Source organism: Leuciscus leuciscus (assembly GCF_965113295.1).
Source record: "Leuciscus leuciscus genome assembly, chromosome: 1".
In the NCBI taxonomy this organism is placed as follows: domain Eukaryota; kingdom Metazoa; phylum Chordata; class Actinopteri; order Cypriniformes; family Leuciscidae; genus Leuciscus; species Leuciscus leuciscus.
Genome location: NC_138725.1, coordinates 53,715,163 through 53,735,907, shown reverse-complemented (window position 1 = coordinate 53,735,907; position 20,745 = coordinate 53,715,163). Strand labels below are relative to the sequence as shown.

General features: G+C 39.3%; 1 protein-coding gene across 5 annotated transcripts in view; it reads right to left on the bottom strand.

Annotated features, from left to right (window-relative positions):
- Positions 1 to 7,369: 7,369 nt before the first annotated feature.
- Positions 7,370 to 20,745, bottom strand: part of lrrc4ba (leucine rich repeat containing 4Ba) — a 41,406-nt gene continuing 28,030 nt past the window's right edge. For all 5 annotated transcript variants that reach the window (XM_082142393.1, XM_082142392.1, XM_082142394.1 and 2 more), the window contains one exon: positions 7,370 to 18,160. In XM_082142393.1, the coding sequence (XP_081998519.1) occupies positions 16,208 to 18,160 (1,953 nt within the window). In that variant the 3' untranslated portion in view covers positions 7,370 to 16,207. The remainder of the gene's footprint in view (positions 18,161 to 20,745) is intronic.

Here is a 20,745-nt window from a genome sequence, read left to right as displayed (position 1 = left end):
GTGAGTAAGTAATGACAGAATTGTAATTTTTGTCTGAATTATTCTTTAAAGACTGCAGTCCATTAAAGCAGAGCATGAAGGCTCCATTTGTAGGTGCATTTGTTGTTCATGTTTCTTGAATTAATTCCCAGCCAATCTGTACAGAAGACGGCTATGTCCACAACGCGCCGCTATCTTAAATGTGAACAGAACTGATCTCGTACGTGAGAACGTGTGTAAACATGTGTAAACACGCACATGATTACGACATAACACCGCCTTCGACAATCTGGGATGGTTTAACACATGTACTGTATATGGAGTTGGTAAGAACAGAATGTTTTTGATGCGCGCCCTGCATTTCTGTACGCCTATACCCGGAAAAATGATTTTGAACTCTGAGCACACAGATCCTCAAGCCCCTCAGTGCCATGGAAACAGCATATCTCCGATAGCAACAGTGACCGTGGTGACATTTGTGATGTAACCTGATGTTCTGTCTTTTCTGCAGTGGAGTATTTTTAATTCTTTTTTCGACCCTAAATCCAGATAATTTGGAAGAAAGAAAGGGTTGTTATTGTTTTTCCAAAAAAAAAAGAAAAAAAAGATACATATTAAAATCAGATATTGAAGCAGGATCAGCTGTATCTTCTCATCGCCTCAAATGATCTTTTATCTGACAGAGGTGTGAACCGAAAGACCTGTAAATTAAGCTGTCTCACACATATTCTGCTAGTATTTTTAGTCAAGCCGTTGGCAACATAGTCACAGGATGCTTTTTATGTTAACATTAGTGCTGAAAGGCACTATTAATAATATTTCATTAGAGTATAAGCATGGATTTGAGCAATATGGTGCATCTGAAGTTAGATTGTTGTTATGTTGTTGATGTGTCATTGTACTCACTCATCCTGTCTTTCTTTCCTTCACTCACTCACTCATGCACCCCTGCTTTGCAATCAATAACTCATCTTTCAGCGTCGATTTTCCTCTTCCCCACAGGAAAACAAACGTCCTTCTACAGGACAAACAAAGAGGAGAGAGGGGGAAAGAGATGATGACACACCAGAAAGAGAGGACAGGATCATTGGAAAATTACAGAATATACTGAAAGACACACATACTGTACTGTCATTTTAGAGGAAGGGAAATGTGGGCCAGGGGGTGCTGGGGGGAGATTGAGAGGATAGTTATGGGATGGATGATTAGCCCTCGTCTCCAAGGTTACCCTTTACAACTGTATTAGTGCAGAGCGGATTGGGAGAGACGAGGGGTTGTTTGGGGGGACGGCATATGGAAGGGATGGAGCTTAAGTCAGCACAGAGATCAAAGACCCGTATTGACCTACGGTACGGCTGCATTCATTTCTTATAACTTGGGCTGCGAAAGATAGACAGGTTTTAAGGCTCACAGAGTGAAAATTATACTCAGCTCAAGACTGTAATACTGAGTTTATGACTAGGAGTCTTCTTAAAGGGATAGTTCACCCAAAAACGTATCTAGTTCCAAGAATGTATGACTTTTTTTCTTCCATGGAATAAAAAAGGAGAGTTTTAGTCTGTTCTTTTCCATACTAAAAGTGAACCAGGGGTTGTCAAGCTCCAAAAATGACAAAAAAAGGCAACATGAAAGGCAACGGTGGTTCATAAGACATGTGACCTAACTTTGAAAAGGTACAGAATATAAACACTGCTGTTCAAAAGTTTGGGATTGGTAAGATTTGTTTTAATGTTTTTGAAAGAAGTCTCTTTTTCTCACCAAGGCTGCATTTATTTAATAATAATAAAAAAATAAAAAACAGTAATATTGTGCAATATTATTACAATTTAATATAATTGTTTTCTGTTTGAATATATTTTAAAATGTAATTTATTACTGTGACGCAAAGCTGAATTTTCAGCATCATTACTCCAGTCTTCAGTGTCACATGATCCTTCAGAAATCATTCTAATATGATGATTTACTGCTCAAGAAACATTTCTGATTATTATCAATGTTAAAAACAGTTGTGTAAAAACAATTTCCCAGGTAATTCGATGAAAAGAAAGTTCAAACAAACAGCCTTTATCTGAAAAAGAAACATTTTGTAACATTATACATACCATTCAAAAGTTTGGGGTCAGTAATATTTTTTTTTTTCTTTGAAAGAAGTCAATACTTTTATTCAACAAGGATGCATTAAAGTGATCAAAAGTTACAGTAAAGACATTTAAAATGCTGCAAAAATATTTCAGATCAATGCTGTTCTTTTGAACATTCTATTCATCTTAGAATCCTGAAAAAAATTGTACACGACTGTTTTCAACACTGATAATCAATAATGTTACTTGAGCAGCAAATCATCAAATTAGAATGCTTTCTGAAGGATCATGTGACACTGAAGATTGGAGTAATGATGCTGAAAATTCAGCTTTGCATCACTGAATGACTTACACTTTAAAATATATGCAAATAGAAAAGTTGTCTAAAATTTTTATATTTAAAAAAATTTATTTTGGACAAAATAAATGCAGCCTGGGTGAGCAGAAAAGACTTGTTAAAATAAAAATCTTACTGATCCCAAACTTTGAACGGCAGTGTATTTTTTAAATGCGAATGTTAAAAGTCATTATTTTTTGTGTGTCGCATAACGGATTGTGACCAAATTTGCACAAATGAAGTTGCTTATCCATGCATAAGATATATTGTATGACTTCAAAAGATTTGGAATATAGCACATGAATCATTTCATTACAGTATAAGAGCAGGGCAAACATGTTGCCTGATATCTTTTATGGTCTGAGAAAGGGATTTTTGAATGATCTCGGGGTGAATTTTTGTTTTGTTTGAACTCTTCCTTTAACCTCAACACTACAGAGAACATCTGGAACATCTATGAATAATAGAGCTCAACAGATGTAGGATGTAGTTCAAGGGTGGAAACAGGGTCAATACAAAACACAAACCCTTCAAAAAGCACAGTGTGACAGGATTGAATTCAAAAGGAAAATTAAAGACTGGCAAAGAGAGACATAATTTCACAACACCAAAGATGGAGCGAACTAAATGTGAATAAAAAACGAAAGCATCTCTGAACTGATACTCCATGACTGTTTGAATGTTTTGGTTTTGACTGGAATTTTGTTGATATGACCAGACCTTGACCGTTTCAAACATAGTTTGGTGGGATATTAGCAATGATCCAGGGTTCAGGGATGCAGTGCTGTGTCATTTGCGCGCATTAGAAGCATTCTGCGTGTTCAGATGAGGTGTGAAGATGGAGCCCAGCCGAGGCTGTGTTAACACTAGCGCACGTATGTATGTGTGCCATGAGGTGAGAATGAGGATTGTTAAGCTGCTTACATAATTTATTCAGTGCGAGTGTGGATCGGGCACCCTGGGTGAGGTGTGTCACATCAGCATTGTGAAGGGCACGCTCACACACTATAGGCTGCCTTCAGCTGATCTCCGACGACCAACCCCGTAACAAGAACTTTGTGATTTTAAGATCCGTACATCTGTTTTGGATCAAATTGCAGCTTGTATGGTCGAATTAAAAATTATATTTGAAACCACCTATACAAAAATTATTTTGGGAGTACAAGAATACATTGTACCATGATACTATTAGCATATTCAAGTGTAATTTTCATGGAAAATCATGATTCAAGATACTTTAAAGAAACCCTGTCCAAAAATTTGTGAAATTACCATAATATTATATATGGGGTGAAAAAATAGCAGTAAAATATATATTTAATTGCTTAAAACAAGATAAATTTAATAAAGTAAAATTACATATATTTATTAATACATTTATAAATGAAAAAAATGCAATAAATAAATTGTATAATTACATATAATTAAGTTATTGTTTTTTCATTCTTAAGCATATATATATATATTTTTTTTTTTTTGTGCAAATGTGATAAGAAAAAAGGTATTATTCTCTGAGAAGTTAAGCCTCCTTATTTTATGTAACCACATCTTGTTTTAAGGCAGTTTAAAAAAAAAAATTCTGGAAAATAAGACAAAAATACTGATTAATATATATATTTTTTTTATTAAGTTTGAGTTGACCTTATTCATCTGTGTGTGTTGCTATCCCTTCATAAAGACACAGATACTCATAAACATATGCATACTTTTATTCATGCATTGAGAACACTCCTTCACTGGGGTGGAATAAAACGTCAGCCGAAACCTTTTACGCAGAAGCATGCAGAGCACAGAGCTTCTCTTGAACGTTCTGCCTGTCCCCTGTTTTTGTATCTAATTTGCAAAACGCAAATGGACATGAAGGAACACAATCACAATGTCACCCTCATATACAGACTAGCATGCACACCCTTAGGTTAGCCAATAATTGTAACCCTGAGTCAGTTGTATTCAGATGCTGACCCCATAGCTAACCCTCAGCCAGCACAGGAGGCGTGTAGACTGCAGGCTAAACATCAGCCCAGAGACACACACACACACACACACACACTCACCCGCACAGCGCAGGCGGAGGTCAGCCATCGGGGTCAACCTAAACACCCTGCAGCTAGCAAGTCACAGCTCTAGTGTCAAAGCAGCAGTAACACATTGACATAATGGCTGCTAAACGCACATACACCGAATCCATTTTAAGACACACCCATAAACTCACACAAATCACTGAGTCAGATGTTAAATGTCAACATGACATCAAAATGAACTATTAACTGCATGTCTTAATGGTCTTATTGTGCGTGTTACATCAGTGCATGTTGTTACATTAGGGGGGAAAAGTATTTATATTCTTTTATAAAAATGAAATTACTTGCTCCAGCACTTCTATAACTTTTTTTTTGGCTGATGACTTTGGCTAATGACTTGACTTATTTCTAAGCCCCTCCCCTTTTCACAATCCAGTCAAATCCCAGTGGATAAAATCAAATACTCCCCTATCTTTTCTCACTGTATATCATATTTCACTGAGAAAAATATGTACATTTGCAAAATTCTAATTGGCTGCGAATGTCGTTTCATGTCGACTTGAAAATGTATGTCTAAATTCATACAAGTAGACATAGAAAACACACACCGATGTTCTCACATCTCCCATTTTGCATCCGTTGGTTGTTTGATCCTGTTTTTGACACGAAAAACATCCAAAATAACCACCCACAGTTCAATACTCATTTTGTGCAAAAAGAACATCTTTTATTCCATAAATTTATCAGTATGGCACATGAACAGAGATTGAATGGTCTGAAAAAGATTTGGCACAGAACCATTACAGCAGAACGAATCTGCCCTCCTCCACACACACACACACACACACACACACACACACACACACACACACACGCGCGCACACACACACGCACACATGACACATTTCAGATGTTAATAATACACATTCCAGAGCGATTTATCTAACAGGTTCAAACAGAGTCAGGAGAAACAATCACATTAACAACTACCTTCAATATTTCAGAGGGACTCAAACAACCCAAGGTGGCAGATGGGGGGAATGTTTAATTGAACAGAGGGAAGGAAATATCTGAGGCATCAGTTTGCTTCTCTGTTGTGTTTCTGTTTTTTCTCCCCAATCTCTCAAGAGAGGACTGTGGTTACAGCACGTCTGTCTGTTTGTGTGTTAGACACCAGACAGTCGTGAATTTCTGGTCCTACAGGAAGAAAGGATAAACGAGAGGCTGATGGGAGAAAGAGTGAGAGAGAGAGAAAGAAACAAGAGATGAATCTGGGAAACTAAGGTAAAACGGCAAAGGAATTAAGCGATCGTTAAATAACGTTATATATTTACTCACACTGACGTCCCAAACCAATATGAATTGATTCCCAAAAGTGGAATTTTTTACGAATTTTCTGGCCATATTTTCACAAGTGAATCAGGATTCGAGCTCCAAAATGTGAAAAAGCACAGTGGTCCTTATGACTCTCGTGGTATATTTCATCTTCTGAAGCTTTGTGTTAGAAATTGACTGAAATTTAAAACATTATTCAATTTGAATCATTCATGTGCAAGATCTTTTCAATGAATTATTTGCTCCAGTTCACATAACCACGCGGAATGATTCAGACTGATTCAGTTCTTTTCTTTCTCAATGGTTCAGACTGTTTCGGTGCTTTAGCTCAGCTCACTGACTTGATGACCCGGTCGTAACGGTTAACGGCTCACTGGAGGAACATTATCGGTGAATAGCAACTTAAATTTCAAACTGCTCGTCACACACAACTACTGTATCATATGGTTTCAGAAGACTTGGATTGCAGCGCATGAGTCAAATGGACCACTTTTATTGTGCTTTTGCATCTTTTTGGAAGCTTTACAGCCCCCTTTACAGCCTCAGTTTCATTCAATTCAAAAGAATGTCTCGAAAATTCACCTTTTGTGTTCAGCAGAAGAAAGAAAGTCATACTGGTTTGGAACAACCTGAGGTTAAATAACTGATGACAGAACTTACATTTCTGGGTAAATTATCCCTTTAAGGGTCTGAATGAACGTCTCCTTTTACTCTTATTTTCTTTCTCTGTAAGTCAGTGACTCAGAACAAAAAAGGTCTGATGTGTTCTCCGCATGTCAGGAGATATAGATGTAGGGAAGGAGGAAGAGGGTGAGAAAAGGAGAGAGCGTAGTGATTTCAGCTGTGCGCCTCTCATTCCTGCAGGTTATAACAGTGAGGTCATCACAGCCCACAGCGACGCTTGACATACAAGGATAGCAATGTCCCATAGACAAACGCTTGCACCGAGACACACATGACTCAATCTGGCAGACGGATGGACGTCCACATGCTGGCTGTCATTGAGCAAACACACAGAATGTTCACGCAGACACCTACAACATACAGTATACACACATTCACACACGTCATACAAACGCAGACTCCTATATGCCCACACACTCATTGTTTGGTAGATGTACGAACACCTTTCTTACTTAGTTCACAAAGTCATTGGCGCAGACATGCCTACACGCACAAACGCTCAAATAAGACATGATGACTAGTGACAAGACATGTCAGAACGTCCTATGACAGCCAGCCTCATCTCATCGCTCCCTCTATTTTCTCTCCTGATCTTGTTCTTTGTCATAGATTTATCAGCAGAATTAGCAAATAAGTGCGAGTTTATAACTTCAACCTTGATTTTAGCCCTAGTTCCAGTGGAATGATTTTTGACCTCGGTGAAAGAGCTCACAAGTTCAAAACTTTTAAAAGTCAATTAGCATTGGGTGTAATATTTTTTTTTTCTCATGGTTTTTATCTGTACAAAAACAGTCCGTTACGCAGCTTGATATTGCAAACTGGTATTTGTTAACATGTTATTTTAATTTATTATCGTAATCATAAACACACTAGTTTGTAGCCCAAATACTTCTATAGCGTATAATGAAGTCTCGTGCAATCTCGGGAAATAGCAAATATTTATTGTTGGAAACATTTAAATGTTGTTGTCTCAGTTTTCTCACACAATAAAAATGGGTTAAAATGAATAGCTGCCTTTATATTTTATGAAAGAGATCTTCATATTTGAGGGTTCCTGACATCCAAAGTATAACAATCTCTGGGCAAGAACACGAATGTTGTCTAATCATCTTCAGTGTTCTGGGTTTTGGGAAAACCCCACTGGGGAAGGATAGAAAGGAAATTGTTTAACAAAAATGACTGCTCCGTGAACATAAATCAAAAGCTTGAAAGCTGACAAAAGGGGGGAGAAGTTTAAAGTGAAATCAATAATTCTAGTTAAGCTTTATTTCATATTGATAAATGTTTACTGTTATGCCGCTCTGTGCCTTTTAAAGTTATTGCACCAAAATCAGTGTGTGTGTGTGAGATTTAATGTGCTGAGATAATGGCACACTTTTGTTTCGCCTCTTCTGCAAAGCTTGTTCTGCGTTCCGCCGCGCTACACTGTAACTGGGTTACATTCAGATCCTTCAGTTCACTCAGTCTCAGAAAGCACGAGCGCTCTGACCCCGAGAACCCAGACCAGGTTCTCTTGCAGCTTTAACAGCATGAGCAGGTTCATCATAAGGTGATGGGGTCACAGCTCATTGCTCCTTCACAGGCTGGCTGGACACTGTCCACTTCAACGTTTTTCCAGTGGACTGCCTCTCTAATATTATTCACCCTCACTTTCCAACTTCATTCAAACAAAACATCACACAGCCATTACGATGCCCAAAAACCATAAACAGTAACTGTGTTGGAGGCTGAAGAGCAGCAAAAGGCACGGTCTGAAACTCAACTGAGAGTTTATCCTCAGAGAGGAACCAAGATGCTGCTTCAGCGGTTTTAACAGCGCCGACTCATTCAAGACGCTGTCACTCATTTACACAACCCTACACTGCAAAATAATCTAGTGTTTTTGTCTTGTTGTAAGGGTGTTTAGATATTTATAATGAAAAACAAGAGGATTTTGCTACTTCAGCAGCAAAATTGCTTAAGGTATCAAGATTTTTAAGAGAATATACCTTGAATTAATTAAAGTTTATTTTTCTTACCCCATTGGCATTTTTTTGTTTGTTTAAACCTAAACCTCATTTGTTATATTTATGCCTAAAAACAGAAAAAAACGTTATTCATGTAAATTCTTTGAACACAAATCTTAATATTTTATGCAAGGGAGTTTAAACTGGGGTCCATGCACTGAATATGAAATAATGAAATATGTTTAACATAAATATCCATGTTATTATTTTTACATTCAAGATCGTAACACTATTTGATTCTGATTCTGTTGCAAAGACTAGTCAGAAATAATGAAATATATATTTTTAAAGATTACAGATTATTTCATTCAGATTTTTCATTTCATTTATTAACAGCAGTTTTCCAGATAATATTTTTTTAACAATTTACTTTAGTAAAATGAGAATATAAAAGCTATTTATTTAATTTTGATGTCTTTATAATATCACACTTAATATTTTTCTCAGACAGTAAATACATTTATTTATTTTTCCTTTTAGGAAAGCGGTCGTATTTGATGGTCCTTGCCATCAAAACCCCATGTTTTAAGCAACCTTGCTTCTAAAGTGAAAACAACAAAAAACACTGATAAAGAAAGTGATATTTTGCAGTCAAAAGTTGCAAGACTTTCTAAACCAGAGGAGCAGAACACATCACAGTGTCTCTAAACCATAGAGCATTGTGGGAGTAAACACAGGATTGAAAAAGCAATATTGTAAGGGATTTGTCCTATGAAATAATCTATGTGAACTGAATTTAGCAATGTAATTCATTCCCATTAGCAAACACACTCAACTTTAACTTTATCTTCACACAGCCTTTGCGAAACCTAGCTATTTGTTTTAAAGTAGTCAATATCTCAAAACTTGTCTTTCTGATGTTTCCAGGAAACACACACACACACACACACACACACACACACACACACACACACACACACACACACACACACACACACACACACACACACACACACACACACACACACACACACACACACACACACACACACACACACACACACACACACACACACACACACACACAGGATGATAATCAGCCACACGACCACCATCACAAAACCGAGTGACATCCTTCAAAGTTCAAAGCAGGCAAGTCAAGCTACAACCGTCAGTCTCTTAAACCGAACCTAGGACAGATATTACTGCAGACATGTAGAAGCACAGTATACATACAACATGTCTGGCCCATGTGCATTTACCAGCCAGTCAAGTGGCATCCAATCAAAAATGACAGTGACATTTGAGAAGCTTGTACCATGGAGGATTACATTAAGGCACAAACTGGGTGAAATCCCACAGAAGACATAATGCTGTTTCCGAGTGTGAGGTGTCACATGTAGGCTAATTATCTCTGTCTGTAGGCACATGTGTGTGTTCGAGGGAGGAGGCGGGTAAAAGCACTCTTTATTGACTAAGGTGAGGGTCTAGGATACAGTCTTGCATTGGTGTTTTGTGTGTGCTCAGCGGCAATCAGTGTTTGACAAGCTGCTGCGGGCTCTTGTACAGACCAGTGTGATGACGCAAAGAGATGCCGTGAACAACTGATCTCATTCTCTTCATAAAACCCCTCAAACACACACAAGCGCACATAGATGGGTATCAAGGAACCCACACAACATCTACAATGGCAAACGAGGCACGTTCAAACAAACCATACACACGCTCCCTAACACGATAAATCATGTGTGATTTTTGCCACACACACACACACACACACACACACACACACACACACACACACACACACACACACACACACACACACACACACACACACACTCAAGCAGCTATAATGCTCAATTCCAAATCTGTCACGCACACTCAATCTCAGGGGCTAAATAAGTTTTCAGGGTTGAACAACACTGGTTCTCTCTCTCTCTCTCTCTCTCTCTCTCTCTCTCTTTCACCCTCGACATTAAAGCAGACTATAGTTTTGTGTGCACTGACCAGCAAATAATAGTAATCACAATAATAACACAGAATTCAATATGAAGTCTGTCAATGTAGGCCATAAAAAGACGATCAAGTTAAAAATGCATGTTTATTTTCAAGATTTAGATATATTATTCCTGCGATGACAAAGCTGAATTTTCAGCATCATTACTCCAGTCTTCAGTCACTTGATCCTTCAGAAATCAATAAGAAACATTTCTTATTATCATGTTGTGCTGCTTTTTTGTCGAAACCATAATGCTTTTTTTCAGGATTCGTTTATGAATAGAAAGTTCATTTATTTGAAATATATTGTTACAATATAAATGTATTTACTGTCAATTTGATGCATCCTTGCTAATTCAAAGTATTAATTTCTTCTCTTTTTTAAAATAATATTGACCCCAAACTTTTGAACAGTAGCCTATTGTGTATGAAGACTAGACAAAAAAAAAACTCTAAGTCCGTCTGATAATTTTATTTTAAATGAGCATGTTTAGGTTTTTAATTTTACTCTTATCAGTGAATTTTTTTTTTAAATATGGCATCTCAATAACTGACTAATAACATTTTCAGTGAAATTACAAAACCTAAACATATGAGCCTGAAAAAAATGCTAATTTAAAAGATAAATGTCAGACAGACTTCTTGCATCTAAGGTCTTCTTCGTTACTATTTTTAATGTTTTTGAACGAAGTCTCTTATGCTTATCAAGCCGGCACTTATTTGATCAAAAATACAGAAAAAAAACAGTAATATTGTGAAATATTATTAAAATTTAAAATAATGTTTTTTTTTACTTTAATATACTTTCAAATATTACAATTATTATTTTATAAATAATATAATTATTTAATAATAATTTAAAATAATATAAAAAAATTTTCATGATGAAAATTCAGCTCTGCATTACAGAAATAAATTATATACGGTACTATATATATATATATATATATAACTTGCTAGTTGGGTAAGAAAAATAAACTTTTTACAACATACTAATATATTTTCTAAAAAGTCTTGAACTATAAAAGAAATCTAAATATTCCATTTTCCTGACAAGCAAAAAAGTGTGATTGAGTTTTTCATTGCACAATGTTTTTTAGTTTTTTTTTAAGCCAGCCTCACAATTGGGAGCATCGGTGTCAGAGCGCCGTGACGGGCTGTGGAACTGTGGTAAAAATTGTATTTGTTAGGAACACAAGCTACATCCACACCCTGCCATGAAAGATTTGTCTGTTCTGTCTAGCCCTGACAATTACAATGAAGCAGTGCAATACATGAAGAATGACTGCATCCCTCGCAGCTGCTTTAGAAACGGACCATCACTACAGCTTCCACCACCAGCAGGGCTGAAGTATGATTTTTAACTTAAATGTAATTGATATTCTAGCGATGCACTCTCAAGTGAGTAGAAGCTAGTTTGTGTGTTCTACTTGGTTTAGTGGCTCAGACTGTCACATCTCAGAGACCAATGCTATAGATCTTCTGCTGATGAATACAGGATCAAAGTGCAAATGACCAAATACAAACCTTTTAAGTAAAAGCTGGAATAAGATATTTACCCCCCCCCCACAAGCAAAAGTTGTCCTAGATTTGTCTGTCAAAGCCTGAGCGTGACTGCAGCTTTAACACAAAAAAACGGGGACCATCGCCACACGTCTGAATTTCTGAATTATGTATCACGGCCACTACTAGGGAAGTACCTCCCACCGTTTCAACCGGTAGGAAATTGGCACGACTGGCCCCTGACTTCTCGATTGGGGTATTTAGGAGGGGAAAAAAGAAAGAAAATCCACAACTGATGTTTTTATCCATTCTGGCTAAGAGCATCATTCAGAAGATCATACACAAGCCTGAAGCATTGGAAAATATGCTAAAGTGATTTAAAGCGGGGATTTGAAAATGGATGTCTGACTCTCGCCGTCTCTTAATGCAAAAAAACACAGATGTCACAAACATGCATCCACAAGCTCACCACGTGCACGCTCAAACACACTGCAATGACAACAAGAACAATGTTGTCAATAAGTCTTTTACTGTAAAACACACATCGCAAACTCGCTCTCTCTCTCACACACACACAGAGGGCAAAGAAAATTACATCAATGAAAAACAATGATCGAAATACTTGGATGTCTTCAAATAAGCTTACAAAAGCTGAAAGGGCCATTTCCAAAGTTGTCATACATACACTCACACACAGACACATGGTTAAGCCAAAACCCGCAACACCACATTCTCTGGTGCACTTTGCATAAGTCCTGAACCAGCTGGTGAGCAGGGTATTTCTCTGCCAAGCGTGTTTATGAGAGAGCTGAGATTCGTCGGCTTGATGTGTACGAGTGTGTGTGTTTTGGGCCCTGTGACTCAGATACCGCAGTGCTACGAGGGAGAGAGAGGGCTCCTGTCTTCCTACCTTTGTCACAGCATTCGCATGCTTCATAAAGACTTCAGGAAGCGAGAGATATCTGAGGTTGCAGGCTAGGTGGAGATCATGAGATATGTGATATGTTATAACAGTCTCTGCCCTGTCCCACTACCAATCTGCTTGGCAATACTTTCTTGTAAGTTGCTTTGGAAAGAAAGCATATGCCTTAAGCACAAATGTAATACGATTACTGTGTCTGGTACATTCACATGCACACACACACACGCAGACAGATGTGTACGTAATTCACCCAAGAAGCAAATGAACATATGCATATCGTCGGTATGAGAGGGAGAATATGATAATTTCAAGAGTAGGGGATGATGTGCCTATGGAAGATCAAGGGCGTGTTAGATATGGGCATCTTGATGACTGCTACTCAAGGTTCATGAATGTCAATGGTAAGGAGGTTTATTGATATGCAGTGTGCTGCAAATATGCTAATTTCCAATTTAAGAACACTGTTATGTCCTCGTAAATGGCGTCCTATACTGCCTCTGTCCTCGCATTTGCATCTGAGACCTGAACGCGGTGATAGGGACCGTCGCAGCAGCAACAGTTGCCAGGGAAACCTCACCATAGGAACCAGTTGGGACACTGTGCCAGAGTATGGGTGCGCCAATATGTCGGATGACAATTGACACAGTGGTGTGCTCGCGTGTGGATATTTGTACGTGTTGTAGGCTAACAAGGTTTGACAAACACAGGCACGGGGACCCACAAAGATGGCACCCTGGCTCTGACAGTGTTTGGCACATTAGTGCGAAGGCGTGTTGCCGTGGCAACAGGGTGTTGACATGGCACAGTCGCACTTCTCGGCACTGATAATGGGTGACATTCTGAGAACAAGCGTGTATTAGAAACTCAGTCTCTCTCTCTCTCTCTCATTTCTTTCTCTGCAGAGAAGAACGCTACCACCAGCAAATCACATTCTGTCTGCATCTCGGGAGAACTATCTCCAAACTGTATATAAGCTCCAAGGGTTACATACAGTGGTACCTCAAATACATGGGAAAAAGAAAAGACACAAACATAGAACAAATCAATGCCACCAAGTTTCACAATTTCAGTTGCCATTTTGTGTGCCATATATATATATATATATATATATATATATACATATACATATATGTGTGTGTATATATATATAATTTTTTTTAAATTTCGAAGTGACTTTTGCTAACAGAACATTTTTCATAATTATAACAAATGTAATATTAGCTAATTATAATAACAATAACAATATTACAATTAAGATAACACTTGATTTTGAAAAAGAAAAAAACAAAATGAAATGAAACTAGATAAAAACAAATAATGAAAGACACTTATTATCATAGTAGTTTTGTTTTAAAAGAGCTCTATAAGTTTCTATAGTTGTCATTTATTTGTCCTTTTTCATTAAAAAAAAGCTTTCCAAACTCCAATCTCGTTCACTGAGTGGGTTTTCTCTTACCTTTCAAAAGCTATCCTCCGTTGGCTTTCTGCTCAAACAGTAGTGCCGTCCACATGTCTGGACACAGTGTTTGAAATAATCCATTTACCCCTGCAGTATTCACCAGAGTTTGTGTTCTGTTCTGAATCTCCTTCAATCACATTGGCAAAAAAAGCAGGGTCCTGGTAAAGTTTTTGTCTTGTACAAAACAAAGGGGACAGGCCATTGAGGGGGCCATTTTAAGGCCCATCCATTTCCTTGTTTGGATTTGTTGTTGTGGCTTTGTGGTGCTTCAAGCAAATCGTTGTCATTGTCAGTAGGTCCACTGCTATTCCAGCTTAACTGAGGGGATTATCAGCTGTGGCGACAACCACTTTTTACACAAACATCACCTCTAGGTAAAAACAATGAAACCAAACAAATCTGCTATGCTTTTGACACTTGATGTTTCTCAATAATGATGATAGTAGTAGTAATGTAATGTCAACAGGAGCCTCTTTTTATTCAGTTTTCAAATCGGGGTTCGCTAAAATGTCCCACAAAAAAACGCCTTTTCTCAGTATAGCAGCATGTAGATAAACTTTTACAGTATTTTGTTTCATTGCATTACATAGTATCATCATTATTGTCTTATAATTTTGTTGATAATGGTGATAACTGATATCGACCCAATTTAGATCTCAAAGGCCTGCGGAATCAAACAGTAGTTATAATGTGAATTAAAATGACCTCTTCTCAATAACCCTGATAGAACAGGAAAGAGAAACCTTTTAAGACTTAAAACAAAGCCAAAGTATCTGAAATCAAACACAATCTCCAGAATATCCATCCCTGTCCCTCTGTCTCCTCACGATGCCCTTAAGTCCCACGAGGGTATACCAGTTTAAGACGCATTTTTGTTTTTATGCAGAGAAAGGAATTATCAGTGACAAAGCGCTACAACAGCAGCTGCTAATTCTTCAAAAGCCGTGGCTTCAGTCAGAAAAATGTAAAGATTCTTCATAATTTATTTCTCTGAATGAAAATATATTTATATATCATGTATACTTTCATAGTTTATATATTCTCTTAAAATTTGTATATCTTTCATTGTCTTTTTGCGCTTTAGGTTCTTGTTTGTTTTTCATCTCTTCCCCTTAACTGTGACAGCCTTTGAGAAAGGGGAGAAACTGAGTCCATCATCATCAAGAAACAGGCCCTCAACACAGTGCTGGTCTACTAATCCATCTTTCCTTCATAGGACCACGAACCTCAACAAAATTTTAATGATCCATTTTTGTCATCTGAGCTTTACGGTTCTCTAAACCATTTACACACATGATCTTTCGTTCTCAGTCAGTGTCCATAAATACTTAAGGTTGTTCATGTATTTCTATATACATTTCCTACCTAATGGTGCGTATGGTTTTGATTTTTGTAGCATCCTGCTTTATTGATGGAGATCTGTATATGATGGTGTAAAGTATACGCACAGATCTTTTCATCTTCTGAAATGTGTCTGTACACATGCTGATGTGCAAAGATTTTGCTTTGGCACAGATTGGTGCAAGTTTGGCACATAATTATCATTCTTGCATTATACAAAAACGTATGGATTTATATTGTATTGGCAAGTGTGGTTTTGTTTGCTGATGTCTGATGATCCCCTTGATACGTGCAGATCATAGTATGGCAAAGACTGTGATTTTAAACTGCGGTGTGGTTGCCTTCTTCCTTCTAGAAATTCCCCCACTCTTTGCCAGCGTATTTACTTTGTAGTGATTTCACAACTGTATCTTGTATTCTTGTGTAGGCTATATTTCATACAATGCTGGGACTGCCTTTCTCATTACTCCTGAGAACATACCCATAGGGGTTGAACAGCCAATACCTTTCATCTGTTTCTGTCTCCCTGATACTCTTTCTCCATTTCTTATCTGTACATTTACCTTTCTCCCTTTCTCCCCTCCTCTCTTTCTCAACTTCAGATCTGGGTTTCTTGGACATTCTCCTTGGAGCCGCTCTTGAATAGTAACGGCTCGATCTGTGGGTTCTGCCCTTTACTCATCAGGCCTTTCAGTGACCCGTGGATGCCAAGGGTCGGCAGAGGCATTGAAGAAGGCATGGAGCATGATGTACTACCTGCAGAGACTGGCACCTGCGTGCAAGAGATGGGGATATTCTGGGCCTGGGAGCAGGGCGAAGGGTTGTTGTTATTGTTTAGGCCTCCGCCCGAGCCTCCACCAAGGCCCAGACCCATCATGTTATTGTTGAAGTGATGGGCCTTGTAGTAATGGTTGAGATGCTCTGCTCGTGCAAGGTTTGGGAGGTTGACGATTTCAGGGTGGTGCAGTCGCAAGCTCTGTCCGCCGGACCCTGCTTGCAGTACTGTGGATCCTCCTGAAATGCCGCTGCCACGGATGCCCGCTCCCGCTCCGATCTCATCTTCGACGTTAATAATCTCGATGGCTCGTGTCGGCCCGTGGTGTTTGTGCAACTGGTGCTGCTTCCGCAGCTTGTAGAACACCACCAGCATGACAGCGGCCATGAAGGTAATGGCCACAAAGCAACCAATGATGATTTTGGTGGTCTTCATGACATCGTCTAGTCCAGAGGGGTAGCTGGGCTCAGAAATGGGGACTGTGAAAGTGGGTTTGGTTGCTCGGGGAGAAGACGATGAGCCAAGGATTGAGAGAGAAGAGGCAGTAGTGGGGACAACTTTATCCCAGAGGTGCCCAGAAGGTGTCGTCCCAGGAATGTGGATAATGGTCTCGTTGATGGCACGCAATGCAGATTCTTCATCCCCCGTACTCTCCACAGTTTCTACAGTGACCGTGGTGAAGTAGGTGTAGTTGACGCTAACGTCTGCTGCGGTCACATTCAGGACAGCAGTTGCCGTAGTGTTCCCAGCTGAGTTGGTCACCATGCAGGTGTATTGGCCAGTGTCGCGCAGAGTTACATTGGTGAAATTCAGTGTGCCATCATGCAGCACGGAAATCCTGACCCGATAGGAGCCATGGGTCATTAGGGTGCCATTCGGTGTGATCCAGTTCACAGAAGTCATGGAGGTACCGGTGCGACACTTGAGCTCAGCAGCCATGCCCTCTGTCACATTGAGGTCAGTGGGCGGCTCCACAATGACGGGGGCATAGCAGGTGAAATGGCTCTGGTCCAGCTCTCCAATGTACTTTCCCTTTAGGTAGGGTGGCGCATGGCACCGTGCACAGCAGGTTGTGTTGCTCGGCACGGTTTCTTTCAGCCACCAGCTTAGCCACAGCACGTCACAGTTGCACACCCAAGGGTTGTGATTGAGATGAACTCGCTCAAGCTTCTGCAAGGGTGTGAAAAGGTCATGGGGCAAAGAGTGTAGGGAATTGTGGGATAGGTTGAGCTCCTCTAGGTTCTTGAGATCATCGAAAGCATTGCGCTCGATGACCGACATCTGAGAATGCATGAGCCATAGTTTGCGTAAAGATTCCAGGCCTTGGAAGGATCCGGGTCTGATGATTTCCAGACGGTTCCCAGACAACTCTAGCTCCTCCAGTCGCACCAGGGGAGTTAAGTTAGGGATGTCCTTCAGACCACACATACCCAAGTTCAGGTAGCGCAGGTTGATAAGTCCAACAAAGGCTGCGTCAGATATATAATCCAGCTTTTTGAGTTCGCCTAGGTCAAGACGTCGCAGCGAGGGGACGCGATGAAAGGCATAGCCTGGTAAGGTCTCGATTGGATTGTTTCGTAACCACAGTTCTCGCAGCTTGCTGAGGTACTCAAAGGCTTGCGATGGCACCAGAGTGAGGCGGTTGTCGAACAGTTCCAGAGTGTTGAGGTTTGGGAGGCCATTGAAAGCACCCACCTCTATTTGACGAATCTGGTTCTTGGAGAGCTGGAGGATCTCCAGGTGCCGCAAATGTTTGAATGTGTCTGATTTTATCACCTAAGTGAGAAAATTACAGGTACAAGTTTAGGATTAGAGTTATGTGTGATCAATTGGTTCCTGTGAAGGATGAACATTTTTGAAAATATAAAGTCATAGACAAAGTTTAAAAAAGTACATTCATTACAGACTGTTGTGCTTTAAAGATAAAATATTTTGCAAGTTGTTATCATTCACTCTTAATGTTTGAAGAAAAACAGATTAAAGGGATAGTTCACCCAAAAATAAAAATTGTCATTGTTTATTCAACCTCATGTTGTTCCAAAACCGTATGCTGTTATTTTTAATCCATGAAAAAGAAAAGGTAATTTTTGAAAAATCTTCAAGCTGTTTTTTTCAGTTCATAGTGGCCACTTTTTCCATCCCTAGAAAGGACCAAAAAAACCAACATAAATGCATCTTTAAAATTAAGCCATATGACAGCTATGTGCAAGGAACAGAATACAATTTATCTTCCTTTGCTGCAGCACTCAAATGTAATTTGACACATTTGAACTGGCATTTGAAACTTGTTCAGTTCTGACATGTTGTTGCACCGTTTCAGAGACGAAGATTATGAATAATTTGTGAAAACTTTTAGTCTTTTCTTCTCACGCACAGTTATCAAATGGCTTTAGAAGACTTGGAAAACAGCACATGAGTTGCATGGAATATGCTTATAGTAGGTTGTTCTGGATCCTAAGCCCGAGTGTCTACCAAAGCGGGGGTTTTTTGCCAACTGAAAACGCCAGCGCTCTTCTGAAAATGCTTGCTGTGTGTGCTTAACTGTACGTTCACGCCGGCGAGAGCGGCAAAATTCGCTCTCGCCGCCCTGCAAACGACGCCGGAAAAAGATTCGGGGACGCTCTGATGCTCTGACGTAGATCGGAGGCGTGATCTTTTTTTAAACTTTATTTAAAGAGGCCGCAAAGAAAATAAGCATGTTGATCAGTATTTGTGCAGACTGGCCACACATAGGGTATAAGTTAACCTCATGAAATCTTTTAAATGTTAACGTAAGAAAATGACCTATGGAAAGAACTTAACAATTATAGTTACTTTGCTAACAAAATAAACAAATTCCATTTGTGTGGTGTGGCTTTTGTGTTCATGGTCAACTGCGAGTCTGATTTCAACATGCAGTTTATAGGATGTTTACTAGACTTGGTCTTTAATTAAAGCTGCCGTCGGCAAGTCTGGCAGATTGGGTCGATTAGCCAAAATTTTGAATGTTTACAACTCTCATGCCCCTCCCCACTACCAGCGAGCACCCTCCCATCGAGGTCGTGCTCGTCGGTGCGTCACTGTGCGTGTGTACCTGATTTTCTGTGAACGCGTCCGTCTCTTCAGCATCGATCAACACCATGGACTCGGAGGTAGGCTGCCCTGGCTAATCTATCCATAGATGGCAATAACCGAGGAATTGGAAGCTTGTTAGTAGATTTTCTCTCCGCCATCACGCTTCATGCAATCTCCAGGCGAACTTCAGGCGTGGCGTGTGCATGTGATATTAACGTGCGCGAGTGAGGGGGGATCTGTGGCGTGTGCACAACCTGTGATTGACAGTCAGATCTCACACCCCCCTGCGCTGATTGGACCTGATGAAGCGGGAGCGCTGGATTTTTGCAAAACAAATAACACGCTCCAGGTGGAGTTAGAAGCTCGGGTTTTTTTCTAAAACCACCTTATTTATGTTGTTCTGTCGGATTATAGTGTCGATTACACTGAATATGATCAAAAAAATGTTGCCGACGGCAGCTTTAACATTAACATTGATTTGTGTGCAGTTTACATTACAATAACTTTCCTGGTTAATGCAATTGGTCAAAATTGGTGTTGTTTTGAGCAAATTAATTGCATTCCCGCTGAAAAACAAGCATTCTATCGCGAAAATGTTGCCTATAAAGTATAAATAGTGTTGTGCGGCTTACAAGTCATACAACAATGGGAAACCTGCAACAGAAATAATTAACTTCTCTCCTCCATTTTGCTTGGGAACTAATATGGTCGGAACCAATTTTTACAGGATTGCGTTCTCTGGAATCCTCTCAGGCGGAGGACTTCTACATTCTGATTGGTTGCCGCCGAACCGCGTCACAGCTTATTACCATAAAGTTGACCTGACTTCAACTCTCCGCGCCGCGCCGCCCTCGCCGGAGCTCGCTGCCGGTGTGGTGAACAAATGAGTCCTATTGAAGAGATGAGTCCGAGCTTAGGACTCCATTAGTATGCCTAAATCTAAATCTGTTCTCACGACAACTCGTAGCTAACGTGAACTGTTTTAGTGTTATTATGTGGTAGCTTTATGTAGAATGCTAAATCCCGCTGCTATATGCAAGGTAAGATTAAATTAAATTGTATATTGTATATGTAAATTGTATATATTCTATAGCTAATATTTAAAATCTCAAGTTGCGCCAGTAGCAGAGGAGAAAGACCGCGAAATAAAAAAAATACTACTGTTATTGTGTCACGAAATGTAGTTTTAAGAGTTTCTCAGTCGAGAATGTAGTTGTTTGAAGCTCAAATATGTTGTTTATTTATTATTTAAAAACCACACTAACACCGAGAAATGTTTAATTTCACAATCTATAGCTTCGGTTAAA